This window comes from Hoplias malabaricus, chromosome Y (assembly GCF_029633855.1).
Source record: "Hoplias malabaricus isolate fHopMal1 chromosome Y, fHopMal1.hap1, whole genome shotgun sequence".
NCBI lineage: Eukaryota > Metazoa > Chordata > Actinopteri > Characiformes > Erythrinidae > Hoplias > Hoplias malabaricus.
Window position 1 is genome coordinate 41784232 of NC_089820.1, and position 20610 is coordinate 41804841.

Below are 20610 nucleotides of genomic sequence, written 5' to 3' on the forward strand. Positions count from 1 at the left end.
TGAGTTGGTCTAGACACATGAAAGCTGAATTAAGACTTGAATTAACTTCGTCAAAGTTGTTTAGACGACTCAGATCCTGTTTTGGTTCCTTGGTTTCCTCTCCTTAAAACCATGCAACATTCACTAAACCCTTACAGTGGAAGTGAAAGGAAAGTATGGGGGTGGGTCAGACCAAACGTCCTACACACACATTTCTCACTGAAATCAACCAATGAGACATGACTCTTACTTCTTATATTTATATTAAAATAGCATTATTACATTATTACAATAATTATCATCAAAAAGAAATAACATTTAATTTCTCTTTAAAGCAGATGTTTATCTACCATTTTATAAATAAGTTAAGAAAAAAATAGCAGATAAAAATAAAAATTTGTAACATTTACAGTGTAAAACATTGTGTTACATAGCAATTCAGACAGTAGTTTAAATACAGAATTTCTTGCTAGCAAATGTAGCATCAGTAGTTTAAGCCATTTATTGTGACTTTGCACAGTTTTTTACATTCTCCATAAATAATCTGCGATAACATATTTATACACATTTGTGTATCTTTTGGGTTTGGGTCCTTTTTTGATGGATATGGTATTTCCGGCATGCAGTATTTTCCTTTTATGCTATGTTTGGCATTAGTTGAGTTGCTAATTGTATACTGGAAGCACATGGCACAATAAAACATGCTAACACTGCTAACAACAAAAGGAAGTGAACTGTTACTGGTTAGCACCATTGGTACTACCAAGGTCCTTAAAAAGGTCTGTCCACTTCTACTCATACAGGATCAGGCTCCTATCACTATGACTGGGGAAAGGATTATGAACCCATAACTAAACCACATTGATGTTTGAAAAAGCATATTTGAAATCAGTGGGGAAATCCTTTTTTGCAGCTTGCATGCCCCCAGTTGCATGCATTGATAAACAATTAATTTATTGTTTCTTTTCATTGAAGACACAATTTTTTTAAATTTCCACATTAATTTTTTTTAATAAGTGATCTATTACCTCCCTTGTGATTTATGTTACTACAAGTGATGCTATCTTTTTCGCTCACTGTTAGCAGCATTCGCCTTTTTTTTCTTAACTTACATTAACAGTATTCCAGTGTTACAGAACTGTTACACATTGAGACACCGCAACAGAGTTAAGGCTGCATATTCATTTTCTCCAAGAACTTGACTGCAGCCTCGGAAGTGGTCCAAGGAAGATGCCACTTTCCGTGAAGTGCTACTTGGCAGAATGTTGTGTTGGGTTTGAGATGAGCCTGTAATATTTGACATTCCCAGGAAAAGCCACTGTTTTTTTTTTCACTCAGTGAGTCCTTATCATCTTCCAGTAGCATCCATGATTCGTATTCCAAATGCAAACATTTCCATTTCTCTATAATGTCCATGTGCATCTGGCTTGTTTGGCAGCTTATAGTCCGATCTGGACTTTGTTAATTCCCCTAAACAGCTGAGAGAGTAAGGACCGGATGGCACACCAGCAGCTAAAGTCAGTATTGCTCACTGTTTGGCAGTTGTCTGATGGGATAGGATTCTATGCCCATTGGGATTATAGTTAGGTCTTATTATTTAGCTCTCTTGTCTGATTATTTGGTGGACTGTCCCAAGAGTTCCTTTCATGTCCACTAAGCTCTCAAGAAATCTTCCAGCCACCACAGTTCTCTTGGGCAATCGGCTGAACAGGCAGCTGGGAAATGTAGTCAGTCCATGCTTATTTGGCAAAGATCAAAGACGTTTCCAGTTATTGTGAAAGATATTTCCAGTGTGTTGGGCTGATGTCCTGTCCACCCTGTGTCCGGCCTCTCTGGCTTTCTGCTCTGCTAAGGTAAGCAGCTGGTTCTTTTAGGACATTACCCTGGAGGACAGAGGAAAGCAGAACAAGTTGTTACAAAGCTGATCACTAAATATTCTCCCTTAAAACAAATAAAGCTGCAATGAAAATATATTGATAACTTAAATGCTTCATATAGTGCCAGAATAAATGCTTTACATATGCCAGAATTACTAAAAATAAATTGTAATTAGCTACAACGTAAGACTAAACATCTTCAACTCTGCTACAGACTCTCTGCAGGAACAACACCCCCCATAACTTCAACAAAAACAGGAAGGCCTAATTGCTGTAGACTCAAAAGGATGGTAGTATATGAATGTGTTCAAGGTTAGTAAATCACAACCATGATGACTACTTGGAAGCGTGTGCAGGTGAACTGCTTTAAGCTGAATGGGAAGTCATATAGATGATGATGATGCATGGTTGTGATGTCATAACCACAATGCATATATCTACACTAACTGTGATGGAGCTAGACTATTGTTTCTCTTACATGATCATGGCTCTCATGGCCGATTTGCTCATTCTCCGTCGGTGCTTCCTTCGTCGTCTCCGCTGGAGAACAGTTGGAGGGGGAGTCTGAGGCACAGGAACAGTGGCTGGGGGTGCATCCATCACTAATGAGAAAAGCGCAGAGAGAGAGAGAGAGAGAGAGATTGAACAAATTATTAAAGCAATGGTCTAAATAAATATCCAATCCTTGACCTGTTAATTTATATGCTGCTGGTGATATGGGAAACAGGACGCAGATGTTACACTACTTATAAAATAATAAGAACAAACTTACTTGTTTCTTACTCAAAACCAGAGCTAATTTTAACTCCTGATTTTCAGCCAGTTTTCTCTTCCAATCAAATAGATTTGTTACAAGAGAAAAATGTTTTTTAAAGCAACAGGCAATTGCTCCCCCTGCTCCAAATCACACAGTGCTACACAGCTGGGAGTGTGACAGCAGCACAGGTTTCATTCAAAATCTGAGCTCCACCCCTTCTTTTTAAACTGCTGCCAACACAATGGCATTGGAGCCCAACACACTAGGAGGAGAAAACTAACTACTCTACAAACCCAGAGACTGCAATGCCCCATTTACCTGCTTTTGCTGTGCTGCTCTGATGCAGAGTGGTTGCTTGTGTTACATGAAGGTGAGGAATATGATGTTGATGATGATGATGATATATTTCCCTTTCCATCCCATCCAGATGATGTTCTGAGCGATCTGATTGGCTGTGGTGATGTCTCTGATTAGGTGTCTCTGATTGGCTTCGGTGAAAGCTGGGTGTTGCTGATTGGCCAGAATGATGATCAGGCAGCTCTGTTTGTCCACTAGATTGACCAATAACCTCCACATGACTGTAGCTGAGAATGGGAGCTTCCAGTTGGCTGCTGTGGTGAAGAGTAACTTCTGATTGGCTGGAATCGTGAATGGGCTTGTGACGTGGTTGAGGTGATGTTGCCTTGTCATGAAGCTGATGATGATGATGATGATGATGACGGTGATGTTCCGTTGGTTGATGCTGAACTTTTACTTGATCATCACCACTGCCCAGATGTATGCGGTGTTCTGGAAGCTCCTCAGGCAATGTGTGGTGGTCTTTTACACCATCCTGCTGAGTGTGGGGGTCTTTGACCTCCTCTTGGAGTGTAAAGTGTTGAGTTGTATCACTCAACAGGTGAGAGACTCCCAGTGTAGTTTTCCTCGTGATAACGTCCTCCACACTCACATACGACGGCCCAGCCGGAGTGTGTGTGAGCGTGTGTTGCACTGGGCTGGGTCTGTAACCCTGTGTATGTGTGAGTGTGCGTGCGGGTGCTCCCTGTTTATGTGAGAGTGTGTATTTGGATTGCCACTGTGCTTCCTGAGTCTCTGGCTCATCCAGGTGGAACCTCTGGTTCTGCTTGAGGTCATCATGGCGATGTAGCTCCTCTTTCGATTGGGTCTTTGGTGGCACGGATTTGGGGGGAAGTCTGGGTGGAGGGGGAGGGGGTGTGGCCTTGGCCTGGGGGACATGGGCCGAGGCATGTGATTGACAGCTGCAGCTGACATGATCTTCCACAGGAATGATCACCTTCTCATAGACAGGCTGTCTGTTGATAAACTGTATCTTAGTCATCTGGAAGTGATTGAGAAAACACAGTCAATATTTAATAAAGTGGCCATTGAGTAAAAGAACAAGGTAGATGTTTCTAAAATGTAGCCTGTGTGTACCTGTAAGTGACGTGTTTTCACAGCGACGGGGACACACTGCAGCGTACGTGTGTTGCAGCAGCCAGAACAACGCTGCACCTCCACGCACAGTGGCCACAGCAGGAAGTTGGCATTGCGTCGGTCAAGCATAGCACGGGTCACCTCCATCACTTCTGTCCGAACTTTACACATCGCCTGCTGAGCTACCTGCACACCAGCTGAAAAGAGAGAGAGAGAGGGAGGGGCATGATGATTGGTTGGTGATGCTACATATTCATATACAGACAAATTCAGAAATAGGTGGAGGAACACACACACACCGTGTCTGTGTTTGTTCCAAAATCTAGTAGACTGCCTTTATATATATATATATATATATATATATATATATATATATATATATATATATATATATATATATATATATATAATATCACATTATATAAAATAGGCAAACAAAAATGTCAGAAACACAGAGAATCACATATTCTTTGTGTCTCTGTCCAGACATTTGTTTACTGTACAGTCTCACTGCTCTGAGTTAGAGCTGGAGGTCAGAGACAGACTGGACAGACACGCACTCCACTCTATCAGAGTATGTGTACACAAGAGGGCATGGAGTGTGTGTGAGAGGGAGTAAAGTGGATGTGCCGAGAGGTTCAAATGGGTGTGTGTGGGTATGTTAAGGAGTTGAGGAGGTGTTGTAAGGACAAATGTCTAGACTGGATACTGCCACAGAGACACAGAAGCAGCAGACAAAACTTAACACACCAGACACACCAGCAGACAGTCCTACACAGAGAGAGAGAGAGAGAGAAAATTGGACAGAAGGATAGAATGGAGAGGGAGAATGAGAAAAGGCGAGAGAGAAAGAGACTGAAAGAGCTAATAAGAAACAGATAAGGGAGAGAGAAAAAGAGAGAAGACCATGTGTGTTTGTGTGTGCATGTGCACTCACCAAGGCTTCGGGGAAGGCGTTTGTGTGTTCCATTAGAATGGACCTCTTCTTCCTCCTCTTCTGTAAAACGATAAAAATATATAATTAGACACCTGTTACACAGAAAATATTACATTGTAATCAAATTTTGAACTCATGTTTGACAATCCTATTTGGCACTGAAGTGACTATTATACTCAGCTATGCGAAGGATTCTCCCAGCTCTAAATAGCCTTCATATTGACCAATAGCATGGCTGCTTCTACCCAACCACCTGAGTGAACAGTATACTCTTACAGGCTAAGGATTAACTTTCAAAGAGATCACTGCTTTTTACAGGATCTTAGAGTTTGCACAGAAATTTAGAAGAGAACTGAATCATGATTTGGATCAGAATCTTGTGGATCTTTTTATTTCAACTGAAACATCTGAATCATTTGCAATGAATCATCTGAATAAATTTCAAAAGCATAAGCAGTATTACTAGCATCATTTCATTCAAGAAGAATCATCTAGATCATATCAACTGAATCATCATTTGATCGCTAACTTTGGACTTATCATGTGGATTTAGAACTGAATCATCTGGATCTCTTTAATGGAATCATCTGGACAACATAATGTTAGTGGAGTTATCTGGACAATTTAATTTGAACTTAATTATCTGGATCACTTAATGTGAACTTGGTGTTTTGAATTGAGTGGCGCCCCAAGCAGGGTGTGTTCCTACGTTACACCCAAAGATTATAGGTCAGCTCTGGACCTACTGCGACTTACATCAGGATGAAGCAGTTGTAAAAAAATGAATGAATTATCACTATCAATTAATGTGAACCCAATTATCTGCTCCTTGAATAAAATAGTCTGGATCACTTAACATGAACTAATAATCTTTTGAATGGTTTCAGAACTGTAGTGATGTAGGAGTTTAACAGCGTGAACATGGGCCTGCTGGGTCTCAGGCTTTTTTTAGGCTCATTGTTCAACAGCACACAAAGGAAACTGTGTTGTTCTTACAATTGCTGCTATTTTGTCGGGGGCATAAGTCTCCAGACAGCCGGCGATACAAACAAAGACTGAGATATGACAATAAAATAAGTCTATAGGCATGTGCTTATGTGTATGTGTGTGTGAGAGAGAGCCCAGATGAGATATTTGACATCAGTCTAGACACTGAGGTCATGAGTCATCTGTGTTAATGTTCCAAAGGGGAGTGGCTGCATATATACAGTTCTGTCCAAAACACCTCATTTTATTTATCACATTTCCAGTTAAAGGGGCCATTTAGTTATTCATTTCTCACAGTAGGGAAGATGTAACAGAAGCCTAAATAATATAGTATAATTCTTTACCCTTACAAAGGCTTCCTTTTTTTGTTTTGACTGTCAACTCTTCCAAATCTGCAGTCTACCTGTGCAGAGTGTGTAGGAGAATTAGTAGCTCCATGCTCATATGCACTGACTCAGACATTACACCAAGTCTTTACTAGGTGGCTGGCGGGATAAAGTCCATGAAGAATGTTGCGGGTGTTTGCATTCACACATACAGCTCTTCTTGGGAACATTTCTGAGTTAGTGTGCATAGGTGAAAGGGGCTAAACACATTCAGGACTGCTGAGGTCTGGGCTCTGGGGAGGCCAGTACATTGTTCTAATACACCAGCAGCTTCTTTGCCTCTTCATTTTTATCTAGTTTGGGATTCTCTCTAGTTTCACATTCTTTCAGCCCATAGTTTTGAATAGTTTTTCTCACAGTGGAAGTAAGGACACCAACAGCTGTTCATATCTGAAGCGAGATTAGGAGCTGACTTCTCCTCTCTTTGAGATCTGAGTGCTGTTTAAAGGAAGATTTGGTATTCCTGGGCTCCCCCTACAGTTGCGCGTGAAAATAAGGCGGTGGGGGGAGGGAGAGGGATGGTTTCCTGCCATCCTGCAAAAGTTACATAGTGAAGTTTCTGCAGTATTGAACCCATAACAGAGGCTTTATACTTCCTATTACAGGTCAGTGAAGACCTTAGTGTTCCTTTATAAATGATACCTGGTTTTGCATTGCTGTTAAGAGTCCCATTTTCTCTTCTATTCATTTTCCTTTCACCCTTCCTTACGTAAGTGGATTATCTTATATTTTAACCTCCTCTGAAATATCTTGTACTTAATGGTTGTTTTGACTGGAAAATGGATAAATTAAGTGTTTTGCCCCATATTTAGCTAATTCACTCAAAATTGTTCAACTACACTGATGTCATGAGTATGTGGCCACAAAAGAGGAGACTCCCTACATCCTCCGATAAATATGGTTACAACAATCATTGTTGTATAGAAGAGAGGCAGGTCTCTCTCTCTCTCTCTCTCTCTCTCTCTCTCTCTCTCTCTCTCTCTCTCTCTCTCTCTCTCTCTCTCTCCTGCAGCTGGAAAACAATAGCATGGCCTTGTGTGTGTATAAGCGCGAGTCCCTTCAGTAAACCAAAAGCAGGAGTAGGCTCAAGGTCAGCACCATTGTCCAAGTCTGTAGCTACACATCGGCTTTCCATGTAAATATTACCACCCCCCCCCACTCACACTCTCACACACACACAAAGAGCATACCAAGCACAAAGCCATTCCTTGTCACACCCACTCCCTCCTCAATTCTCTGTCTCCCACCATTATGGTGTTTAATCAGTGGTCTTCACTTTTATAAATACTTTCAGCCAAAGGGGCTTTTTAATCATTCACTGTGTCTTAATACCTGGTGATTTGTCTGGCTGTCTATACCATGCTGTGTAGGTCGGCAGGGTTTCCAAATGGAAAACTAATAATGTCTAGCTACAGTAAATTATATTCACCACCAAGTAGTAGAAACCAACATACATGACAATGATTAATTTCCCAAGTGCACCTGACATCAGATGGAGAATCAAACTGCTTTATAGTCCCTGAAAGAACTAGTTAAGCTCCTCTGAGTGGGACCCGCACATGAAGGGTGGCCATCTTTAAAATAGGTTGAGTTTTGAAGCACTGATATAACCAGGCCACTATGTGCCAGTCTAATGGCTATTTCATAAAGTGAAGAAGAACTGGTGCTAGATAGCATGCTAATCCATAAAGAGCCTTGGTCTAGAAAAAAACTATAAAAACCAGATTTTACCAAAATAATTATTAAATTACATTTGTAACAATGTATTGACATAAACACTGCCTATACTGTCAGCTCACTGGGAACTGAGACACAATGTTTGTTCTCTTACTACAATACCCAGCATGCATTGCATATACATGAAGTGCTTTAAGGGATCAGCTTTACCTACGGAATCAACGTCCAGCAGCCTCTGTAGGTCCTGCATCGAGGAGATGGGACTATTCATCACCAGGTCAACCAGAGACAGAGGGAGAGCCTCGTCCTGAGAGTGAAAGAGAGAGAGTGAGTTTTTGTTTTTTTGTTAAAGTGAATTACACCCATATGAATATATCCCATATATGACAAAATATGTTCAAATCAATTACACGTAACTAACTGAAATCACAAGACAAATATAAATGTAGAGAGACAGCAATTGGGGAGAAGTAGACTGAAGAAGGAGCATAAAAAGGGAACGAATGAACAGACAGAGCAAAGAACTAAGGAAACAGTGAGAAAGTAAAGGGGAGAGAGAGAGAGATTAAGGAAAAAGGGCAAAAACATTAAAGAAAAAGAGAATGAAGAGACCACAAGGGGTAAGTAGAGAACTCAAAGGGAGAAAATGTAAGACATGGGGAAAATGAAAGAGAAAACAGAGAGGAAAGAGAAGGAAAGTGAGAGATGAAGAGAGAAAGAAAAAAAATGAGAAAACGATGAGTGAGAAAATAATGAGAGACAGAGAGCGATAAATAAATAGGACAATGGAAGGAAATAACCTCAGGGGGTGTAAATGTTTTAAATGTTCTTTTTGAACTGAGATACACCTGTGTATTTGAGCTGCTGTATCATCAACCTGTTTTCAGCATTAACAAACATGGGCCTATTGAAGAGCAGAGAGAAAGAAACAGGTGGCTCTCTGACAGTGTGTGTGAGATTCAGCATACTTCTAACAGTTTACTGAACATAAGTTGTCTGTAAGCCTGTTAATTAGTTAGTTAGAGCCACGTTCATGGCAAGAAAGGTAGCAAGATGTAATTGGTTTTAATAATACAGTTTTATTTTAGGGTCATTGAGGCTGCCATGAATTTAAGTTCGTCATATTTAATGCTTAAGTTTCGTCACTGACGGAAATGTTAGGAGCGCCGATGCTTTCGTATTGTTGAATAATTCTGTTATGGACTTTGCAGTTAGGATCGTGGCCAAAATCAACACAGTCCAACATTAAATGTTTTTATTGTAAGCCGAGTTTGGCATGTTGCACAATATGGGGCTGCTTCTAACTTTACTAGATACATACAAGTTAATCTGCCGTGTCCAATACGGCATCATGCTTGGTCCCAGTGGTTTTCAAGGTAGGTCTGCGGTTTTCTTCCAATAATGGGATTCGCTTTGTGTAATTTATTATCCAGACATGTATCCCATTCACTTTGTCATTTGTCCTTGATAAAAGTTCTGTAAGCCTCTTATAATCCTGAATTAGTTGCTATGTATTTATAGTCATCATGTTCAAAACAAAGTGTGCCCCCAAACATTGGGCTATGGTGTTTTGGAACTCTGGAGCGATGGTGACCCATCCAGTATCTTTAGTTAGAAAGGTATATGTGACCCAGAACTACTCAGCCAATATCCAGTCAGTATCTGACCTCAGTAACATTCCCATAGCTGAATGCCATCAAATCCTCACAGTAAAACTTTCCCAGAAATGCAGAAGCTGTTGTTGTAGCAGAGAGTAAAAGACTCCTGAATAACACCTTTCATTTCAGAAGAAATTTAATAATTGCCAAAAATAATTTGGCCTGTATATTGATGCACAGAATTGCACTATTTTATTCCTGCACTGATATAGACTCTGTGTGTTTGTATTGCTTGTTTGGGCAGTTGCTAAGCATGTGAGCTCATCACATGATGGTGACTAGGCCATGTGGACAAATATTAAAGTACCGCACACACAAAATCTGGTTTTTATATAATTGTCAGGACTCCAAATAAATTTTTGAACACTTACCGTATTCCTTATCCTAATAACCACAATACTACTTATAATGACACATAGGATTTTGATAACACTTTATGTTGGGGTAAGTTTAGTTGGGGTAACCCTAACCCTACCCTACACATCTTCACCTTAAATTTACACTGTGGGTTTAATGATCCCAAAAAAAAAAAAAAAAAAAGATATCCCCACGATGTTAATGTAACTTTCAGTCCTCATTATGAGATATATACCTGGTGGGCATGCACACACACTTGGTTTATTATCTCAAAACTACACAGTGATAGTGAGTAATGTGGCTTATTAAAGAAGGGAATCAACCAGAAGGATAAATAAAGACTCTCCCATCTGCCTTTCTACTTGAACAAATCCACACACACACATACACAGAGTCACTAACAAGTTTTGTAATACACACATACTCTACTTAATTTTAAGAAAATGTAAATACGCTGTAAAAACATATCACTGCTGTCTGAAGAAAAATATGCATCTCCAAAAAATAACTTTATAGGAGAAGAAAAAAACCTTAACTTTCAATAAACGTCAATAAAAAAAAACAAAACATTTTTTTGTAATTTTGGTCCATTCATGATGAAATTTACACACAATGTGAAAGACAGCTGCTGTATTCAAATGATGTAGCAAACTTAAAATGGTCAAAAATGGAGATTTTTCCCTCAGCAAATCTGTTACCTGGTGCATGAAATTGGTATTTATTTTTAGGTTTTGCTTGCTAGCTGTTCCAAGCGAGCAGATTAGGGACTAAATGTGATGAATGAACCTTGCAGAGTACTGATTGGTCAAAGAAACTTGTCAGTCACCATGAAATACAGACCTCCAGGATAAACTCTGTAAACTTTCCAAGCTACAGCAGAGATCAATTGGTTTTTATCTGACGCAAGGCTGCTTGTAAAATTATGGCATATTCTTTTGAGGTTCAATTGCTCATTGGATTGATGCCTGACAAAAAACTTCAGCAAGAGCTGGACATTCATCATTATACGTAAAAAAAAAAAAATCTACTGATGTGACATAAAAAAAAAAAATAATAATAATAAAACATGGGAACACACAACAAATAGAAGACTAAATATTACTGCCACGGTTGTTGTCCTTTACAAAGGTGTTTTACTACATTTTACGGGGGCATTTGTGGAATTAGACAAAAGCCATAAATTCATTCATTCATTATCTGTAACCGCTTAACCAATTCAGGGTCACGGTGAGTCCAGAGCCTACCTGGAATCATTGGGCGCAAAGCCCAAAGCCCAAACCTACGGACAATTTTTGAGTCGCCAATCCACCTACCAATGTGTGTTTTTGGACTGTGGGAGGAAACCCACACGGACACGGGGAGAACACACCAAACTCCTCACAGTCACCCAGAGCGGGAATCAAACTGCGACACTACCTGCTGCGCCTTAATTGAAATTATATAAAATGTTCATGTAGCCCTAACATGTTCGTTTTTCTAGTTTCAAACAATATCGGTTGAACCTGTTTGGCTCAGGTCCAAAAATGGCATGTATGTGACTGGTTAAGATTCTTAAAGCCCCCGATGAACTAATTTTAAAAATTATTATTATTATTATTTTCTGTGTAATGCTAAACTTGGGTGTTATGTGAAATGTTCAGCAAAGTTTGAATAAAAAACACACAACAGAAATATGATAAATCTATCCTACTGATGACCAGTACCGCTCTCCTCTCGATGTTGAATGGGCAGTACTAAAATTGGGTAATGCTTATGTCACTATTACCCTGACCAATCACAAGGCTACCACAGCCTCCTCTCTCAGTCAAAGGGACTGGTGACTAAAGCTTAGGAGCCATTAATGAATGAGCTAGTTATCCAGCTATGGGGAGGAATGAAAGACCTACACAGAGCAAACAGAACACAAGACAATACAGAACGAGCTGAAATCTGAATACAGCAGAGACAGCAGCAACACTCCATCTGCGTGTATAAAGAGTAGCATTGGAGATGCATCTGCACTGGACCGGTGTGTAGAGCAGAGTAGCAGTGGGGAAGGCAAATCCACTTGGTTGGCAATACAGCACAGTAGCAGCAGGGGGAAGCACTAATTCGGAGACACTCTAGAAGGCATCCTGGTCGTAAATTTATTTTAATAAAATAATCACGTGAAACCACACCAAAGACACATAAAAGACAAAAGATGTTCGTAGTACATTCATTGTACATGAATGGCTGTATAATGGCCATTTTATTGTGTATCTTTTGTAAAACGCCAGCTGCAGTTCAGAGTAAAGACCCAGAAAAAAACCTGCAACTGCTCTGTCTCAAGGCTGTGTGTTGCCATGGTAATGTAAACAGAATTCTGTTCTCCAGTGATAGAGAGCTGTCAGTCATGCACAGTCATTAGAATTGGACCACGCCCACACCGTTCTCAGAGAACTCTGAGGATCATGTTTTGTTAATGTTTGAGGAGAGAGTTATCATATTTGTGTATTTTTATTTAAACTTTGCTGACCGTTTGACATAATACCCAATTAAAAAAACAAAATCTAAATTTCAAAATGGGTTCCTCTTAAATACTGAACTTATTTTTGTTTGTGTGTATGTGTGTGTACGTGCATGGGCATACACATGTGCCTCAGAGTGAGCATGTGCATACAAAGTATGTGCGCGTGTGTTTGTGTGTGTGTGTGTGTGGTCAGTGCCACTGTGCACACACCTGTTTGAACTTTTACAGTGTGTGACCCAGTTAAACAGCGCTCACTCTCTGAGTCACCCAGTCACCTCTCTCTCTCTCTCTACACACACACATACATACATATATACATATATATATGTATGTATATATGTATATATATATATATATATATATATATATATATATATATATATATATATATGAAACCACATTCAGTCCATTAATGCACACTATTATGAACCTACTTAGTGACTCAACACAATTCTTTATTGCCGTTTAATGTATTTACACTGTCTGGTCAACACATAATCAGTCATTGGGAGGGTAAAAAGCCTTTAGCCATTCATGCACTCTGAGACATATGCACACTAAAAAGGGCTGAACCAGATCAGTATTATTTATTTATTATTATTTCTCTTTGTATACAATGCTTCTTTGCATGTGCATATGCACAACAAGTACTGTGTAGCCATTAAATTTAGCTATAGGGTAATCCATATAATTACAGGAAGGCTAGGCACCCACTGCAACCCTGAACTGGATAAGCAATTACAAACAATGAATGAATGACTAATTCATCCTGCATAAACAAAGTGGACATTTAAAGACAATAACTGATCAATGACAGATTAAATATACTAGAGTTAAGATAAAAAAAGTGGGATTCCTAGCTATCACTAAAGACCTGGAGACTGTCCAAAATGACAAAAACAGATATTGGAACAGATAAACAGCACTTGCATCTTTCTTAAAGCTTAAGCTTCATTCTCATTTTAGAAATGAAAAAAAGGACACAGTGCTATGGATCTGAAAGCATGTGTAAACCCTAACTGAAAAAAGCAATAAGACACAAAAGAAAAGCACTCCTGCCCAGAACTCTACATCACTGAATGTATTTGAGATTTTACAACAACTGGAAACAAGTCTTTGTAAATGAACAGCAATACATTTTGTTGTAATCTTTTTGCCACTGCATATATAGAAACATGATAATGAGATTATAATGTATCTATAAAATTCTGATGACAGGAAAATAGATATTTAGCAATTTGCATGTTTTGAACTACTGCTAATGTAGAACTAGAGCTAGGACTAGTGTTCACTGATGAGTGAGTTCAGATTAATAATAGCCAGGTGTAAATATTCAAAGAGAGGCAAGTGAGGTCATGTTTAAAATATTTATGATGGATGCTAGGGGTGGGTGATTTGGCCCTAAAATAAAATCATGATATTTCAAGGTATTTTGGCAATAACAATAAAAATAATAATAATAATAATTGTATTAATTGCAAGAACACACTATTGATATTCAGTTATATTCAATTAATAATATTTAATATTCAAATTATATTTAATAACATTTTATTTTAGGACAAATGTAACAATTTCAAATATTCTGATTCTGACTAAAATTTTGACATTGTATAAAAATTTTATATAATATTGATATATCCAAACCCTCTAAACACCACTGAAGTCATTCTTATTTTAGAGCAAATATTTGAAAGCAGAGCAAATTTCCACCATACCTGTCGCTGTGCCGAAATGACTCAAGTAATAAATGTACGCTGTGTAACGTGTAACTGCATGGTGTAATTCCGTAAACAGGTCAGAATATCGCGATAATCATGATATTGATTTTTTTATCATTTGAAAAGAATTTAGCGATATTATTGCACACGATACAATATGGCACAGCCCTAATGGATGCAGTAGTGAAAAGTGATAAAACTGGCACCATTGTGTACACACACACACACAATCATCCAGTATATCAAAATGTCAAGAAGAAATTTTGGTTAGGTGGGTGTCTCACCCGAAGTATTGGATTAGAACAGCCCCCATAGGCCTTGCCCTAATGCCCAACTGAAATTTGGGATAGAGCTGCCACAGGAATGCTAACAGTGTGCAGAGAAAGAGAGGTGAGCGAGTGCGGGCTATAATTATGGACCTGAATTACTGCACACGCACACACATATTTGACCCACCTTGGCACAGTGCCAGAGTGCTGAGCACAGACATAAAGAAATACTGTATCCAAATCTTGGCACAGATGAATACAGGTGACACAGACACACACATGTATAGTTGCCATGTCACATAAATAGGCAGGTGGATGATGGATAGATTGATGTAACTAAATAAAGGGAGTTGAGAAATAGGTTGGGTTTGCTTTGAAGCTGCTTTATGTAAGGTTTGTTTGTTAAAATTCAGCAGTCAGAACGGTAGGGACAGGTTTGGTGGGAGCTTTTTGGGTCATGTCAGGTGAGTTTATGAAACATAAGATAAATACTTTTTAGTTTTTTTATCATTATACAATGTACAACAATATGCGTCTTCTGCATTTAATTCGTCTGTGACCGTACATGTCAATATGGGACACATATCTAGTGCTGCTGCCCAGGGAGCAGTCATGGGTTAGATGCCTGATTGAGAGAGGAGGACAGCACTGTTCCTTCACTCCCTCCACCCCATAATTTTCAGTCATGGGGATCGATCCAGCAATTTTCCCTTCTCAGATATCACTGAAGCCATCAGTAAGAATCTAGAAGGTTTGTCTGGCAAGTCCCAATTTGGAGAATATGAATGAATGAATGAGTGAATTAATACAGTATACTAAAGTGGAAATGACTGAAACACATGACTTTACTCACTAATTTAACCGAGTAGAAGAAAAAAATGCTGAAGTACTAAAAATGCAAATCTTTCCATGTTTACCTAAGCATGTACTAGAGTAAATATGTTATTAGTTATAATAGTTATTTTGTAAATTCATATCATATTTGATCTTTCTGATGCTGACAAAAGGTGATTTTTGCAAATTCTACAAATGTGCTACACTGTATATTTCAGCTGCTTTTTTCACAATATTAGGTACATTAGGCCACTTTTGTAGATAAAGGTGTATTATGGAGTATCATAACATCCATATTCAAAATCCAATTACTTAACAATTTGACATAATTATCGTAACTTTCATAAGCAAGTTTGAAGCTGACACATTTTGAGGATGGTTTTAAATTAATATCTGTGTTAGCTTCCTTTACTCATATTAGCATAGTTGCTGCAGTGCAAAGTGCCTTGGTTGATTATTACCATTGAAATACGGTGGGAAATTAAGGTTCTTGGTCCATGTAGTGCTTAATGTTTCTTAAAGTTTCACAATCCACTCAATCTACATTTCATTTTAAAGAGAGAGAGAGAGAGAGAGAGAGAGAGAGAGATTAAATAAGAAGACTGGGGGTGCAATTACAAAACCCATTGGAAGGACACAGATATTAAAACTGCAGGTCAGTTGAGCTGAATTATCTGCTGAATGATGAGGTTTAAACTCAAAACCTTGCGGTGCTAAGTAACATTGCACCTGTTCATACCAGTACCTTTTAATATTAGCACAGACAAAAAGGATAAATAAACCAAACTGGTACACTAATGATCTAAAACAATATTTACCATGGGGATATGCAAGTGTTTTTATAAACCTCTGTTTAAATAAAACTACAGTTTTATATTTATTCCCTTTTCTTCTTTTTTGGTGATCCAAACCTGTGAATCAATCTGAACTATGGGTTTTGTGATCTGTCACACCACTACCCATATTCGAGCTGTGAAGCAGTGGAACTGTGTTCTCCAGAGTAATGGAGCTTGAGGTGAGTTGAACAAGCAGGTGTTACATTCAACATAAGGGCTTGGCAATCACCAACTTCTAATCTACATAATCTTGCCTATATAAACTATATTTATTTGTCTTTTAATTCTGTTCAAACTTTTTTGTTAATTCTGTTACTATGCCCCCCACTGTGTGTTCATGACCTGTCTCCTTAAAATTATACCACCCACATTTAGTCACGTGATTCTGCCACACGGAGCAACATGGAAGAGAACATAAACACCACAACCAACCAAGCAACTTGAGCAGCTTCTACCAAATAAAATGCAGTTTCCTTGCTTGGACATGTTTTGACTTTGGTGAAGCCAAAAAATAACATAAAAAGTCAAATATAATTACTGCCAATAAATAAATAAATAAATAGTTTCAGGAACCAGCCTTAATATTTGAGTATTTTTACAGCACAGTATTGTCTGTGAACTATGAGGGCCAAAAACAAAAAATGGTTATTCAATTGAGGTAAAATGTTCAATTTATTGTGATATTGATTTGTAGTCATATCGCTCAGCATTAATTCATCATCAAATTCAACATAAAATCCTTACAATATAGTCTGTTGACTTGTAGCCCAGACTACAGGCAAAGGGGAGACAAAATGCATATTAACACACTTCACATGAGAAGAAATATTGGATGAGCAGTTATCCAAATACATTTGGCCATACAGTGTACACTTGAGGTAAGCGGAAATAGTATAAGTCGGTCAGTGCCCAAGTTAAGGTTTTGAGTGCTTTGAGCTCAATCTGACCCTTTGACCCCTGCAGGCCCGCTCTGATTGGCTTCCCCGCTTCATGATTCACTCATTTGGTGCCGGCAAGCTGTGACACACGCAAAACCTCGGAGAGAATGAAATCCAAATCATCTTATGCGATTGAGCCGCTGTCCGTACATCTTTCAAATCGCGTGGAGATTATCTTTTCCCTTATATAACGCTAACTGAGGCCTTCTGTTGCACTCGAGCATTACCAAGCATTCTCCCAGCACTCTCTCTGATAGCCTTTTTAGGCTCAGAATGGGGAAAAATATTGGGAATACAAAGTAAGAATAGCAGTAGAATTGGTACTCTGCCTGTGCAGCGGTGACGTAATGGTGAATGTGAAGCAGAAGGATTAAAAGAAAACCATCAGTGAGGGATTTAGTTCTTAGTAGAGTATGTGCACATACTCTGTGTGTGCATGTGTGTGTGTCTGTATTTTTGTGCATGTGACTGTATCTACGCTATATGTCCCACAGTTTGTTGTCATATGATCACCCAACACAGCTAAATGAAAGTGTATTCAAAGTGGATAGAGTATTCAGATGTTCAGTTCTATAATGATATACAATACAATACACTTTTATTGTCAGAATTCTCTGAAATTTGTCTTGCATCCCACAATGGCTCTATTACAAGTACAATACCTTACACACCACCTATACAAACAACACAGATTTAAATTACATACATCACAATCAAAAACACCATTCCAAATTCATAATATACCTCATATACCCTTATATGCAGCTGCACATGAGCCTGAGATCAACATGCTCAATGCTAAGCATGGGCTAGAGTGAAAATAAGCATGCCCCCAACGCCCCCCAGTTTTGGGCTGTGTGGATGTGTAACTATGTTCTATGGAGAGATGGTTCTATTTGAGATCATATGCGATCGAGAGCTAGTCACCCGACATCAGTACTGGACCTCATGAATACTTTCATGGTTGCAATCAAGTACTCACAGCAATGTTTAACTATCTAGTGAAACCTTTCTAAAAGAGCAAAGGCTCTTACTTCAGCAAAGTGGAAGTAGAAAATTAAATTAAATAAGAAACCTTAGGTGAACAAGTGTCCACAAACATTTGGATATGTAGTGTACATGTGGGCATAGGTGTGGGGGTATGCATCTGCATAGATGTTAATGTGTGTGTGTGTGTGTGCCTTCATCTCATGTATGTATCAGAGATCCGTCATATAAGGCCAGAAGGTTTTAAAGGGTGATTCCACAAGTTTTTTTTTAAATACCTTTACAGTGATAGTGATGGTAACCGGACAACTCCATGTCCACAACACAAATGTTTCATTTTATTTACTCTCCACAACCACCAGTGAATTTCAAAAGAATGTTATAAGAAATGATGATATTAATGGGAAAAATAGGAGAAATCTGAAAGCATGCGTTTTTTTTGGGGGGGGGACTATTTTTGGCATATATCACCCTGTATGTATCCCTCCGCCATACATATGTATGCAATACATAAAGTATGCAACCCTTTAATGTCATGATTTTCTGTGCAGAGCTTTTAGAGGCAGACGTCACACACACACACTGTCTTCTTTCTATTCTCACAGATGCTACAGCGGAGAGATCAGTGCTGTGATCTTAACGACTGTACAGTGGCCACTGCTCAATTTGACCATCACCCAAGCTCAGGTGAGAGAGAGTGTGAAGAGGGAGAAGAAGGAGAGAAGAGTATAGGAGAAAGAACAGAGAGAAGATGAATGAAGGTGAGACATAAAGAGATGAGAGTGATGACGAAAGGGGAAAGTAAGGGAAACAGGGTAGTGTGAAAGATATTAGGTTATGAAAAAGAGAAAAAAATCAGAGTGAGAGAGGACTAAAAGAAAGATAAAAAGGCAATAAAAATAGAGACAAAAAGAGAAATGACAAATAAATAAATGACAAAAAGTAACCGAGCAAGGGAAACAGTTATACAATGATAAAAAAACAGACGTGGAAATAGGAATGAGATGAAAAAAGGGAAATAAGCAGCTGAAGAATAGAGAAATACAAATCAGACTAAAAAAAAGTTAGAAACACCAGATATCACAATGAAATCAGAAATTAGAAAAGAATAAGACTTGCAGAGTATGAGATAAAAGACAAAGAGAAATAAGACATAAAGAGGAAAAGGAAAACTTCACGTGCTAGGAGAGAACTGTGAGAGAAGAGAAACAGCAAAGATGGAGAGAAGCAGACAGCATAGGTAAACATAAACCTAAAGAAATATAAATATGTGAGAAAACAACCAGAAAGAATGGGTAGAGAGAGAGAGTGATAATGATAATGACAAAAAGAGAGAGATACGAACAGCACGTGCTGGTGTGAAGTGCTCCTTACCTCTGCCCCTCCGAACCGCAGACACGTCGCGAGCAGCAGCAGAAGCAGCAGCAAACCCCACCGCGAGCTCGCACACGCCGCGCGAGTGCTCATGTTGCCGCCCGGCCTCGAGATGACGCGAGCGGCTGCGCATTGAGGGCGCGCCCGCTGAGTGTCTTGCTCTCTTCAGCGGCGTCCGCGAGAGGAAAGGACAACACACGACCACAAACTTTACTCCAGAGACGCGAGGCTCCTCCGCTTCACATTCACGCGGGGCCAACGCCACATCCACGCTGCACCCCTACACGCAGCATAACCGCGTGGTTCCCCAATGAAACAAGCTTTATCCACAGGTCCAAACAACAGTCCTCCTCCTCTGAGAACGACGAATATCAATGTTAATACTGACAACAAAAATATTAGAAACAATAATGTGATCCTTTAGCAGCTCCAAGTTCATGTGCTTTAGTCTCCCTCTCTGTCTTTCTCTGAGAGAAATGTTCTCTGTCAGTACTGACAGGAGACACTACCAAATCTCTCTCTCTCTCTCTCTCTCTCTCTCTCTCTCTGTTCCTATCTCTCTCTCTTTCTCTTCCCGCCCCTTCGAGGTTGGGCAATGGTTTCCATATTAGGACAATTATTCTTAAGAAGGGAGTGTGTGTGTGAGTGTGTTTGAGGGAGATCCAGATCCAGATCCAGAACATACTGTGGAGACCAAGTTCTGTTTACACACTCACATAGGACTTGTCTTGTCTTGTGGGGACTAAATAAGGGGGGGGGGGGGGGATATCATGTCCCCAAAACTTAAATACAGTAATAAGATTTGAAGTCTAGTGTAAGTGCAGTGCAAGTGTAACATTAGGATAAGTTTAGGGAAAATGTAGAGGAAGATTAAAGTTTAGGGTTAGCCTAGGTGTACGTCTAAATGAATGTCTTGTCCCCAGAAACCATGGAGATGAGGTATCATTCGGTGACAGGGTATTGTTTTGGCCTAGTGTCTGTACATAAGTCAAAAACATTTTTTAAATATTATTTTACTGTGCAGCTATTAACATAATTCCACTTATTTATGACTTAAGTTCTCATAATTATACTACTATACTACTCTCATTCATTCATTATCTGTAACCGC

General features: G+C 39.1%; 1 protein-coding gene across 1 annotated transcript; it reads right to left on the reverse strand.

Moving 5' to 3' along the window:
• Nucleotides 1-318: 318 nt before the first annotated feature.
• On the reverse strand, nucleotides 319-19947 carry LOC136679118 (involucrin-like). Its single transcript, XM_066657425.1, has 7 exons — nucleotides 19500-19947; nucleotides 8245-8341; nucleotides 4985-5044; nucleotides 4048-4244; nucleotides 2932-3952; nucleotides 2335-2458; nucleotides 319-1862 (listed from the first exon to the last, which is right to left on the reverse strand). The coding sequence occupies exons 1-7, from the start codon at nucleotides 19590-19592 to the stop codon at nucleotides 1850-1852; spliced, it is 1605 nt and encodes a 534-aa protein (XP_066513522.1). The 5' UTR covers nucleotides 19593-19947; the 3' UTR covers nucleotides 319-1849.
• Between the last annotated feature and the right edge of the window lie 663 nt (nucleotides 19948-20610).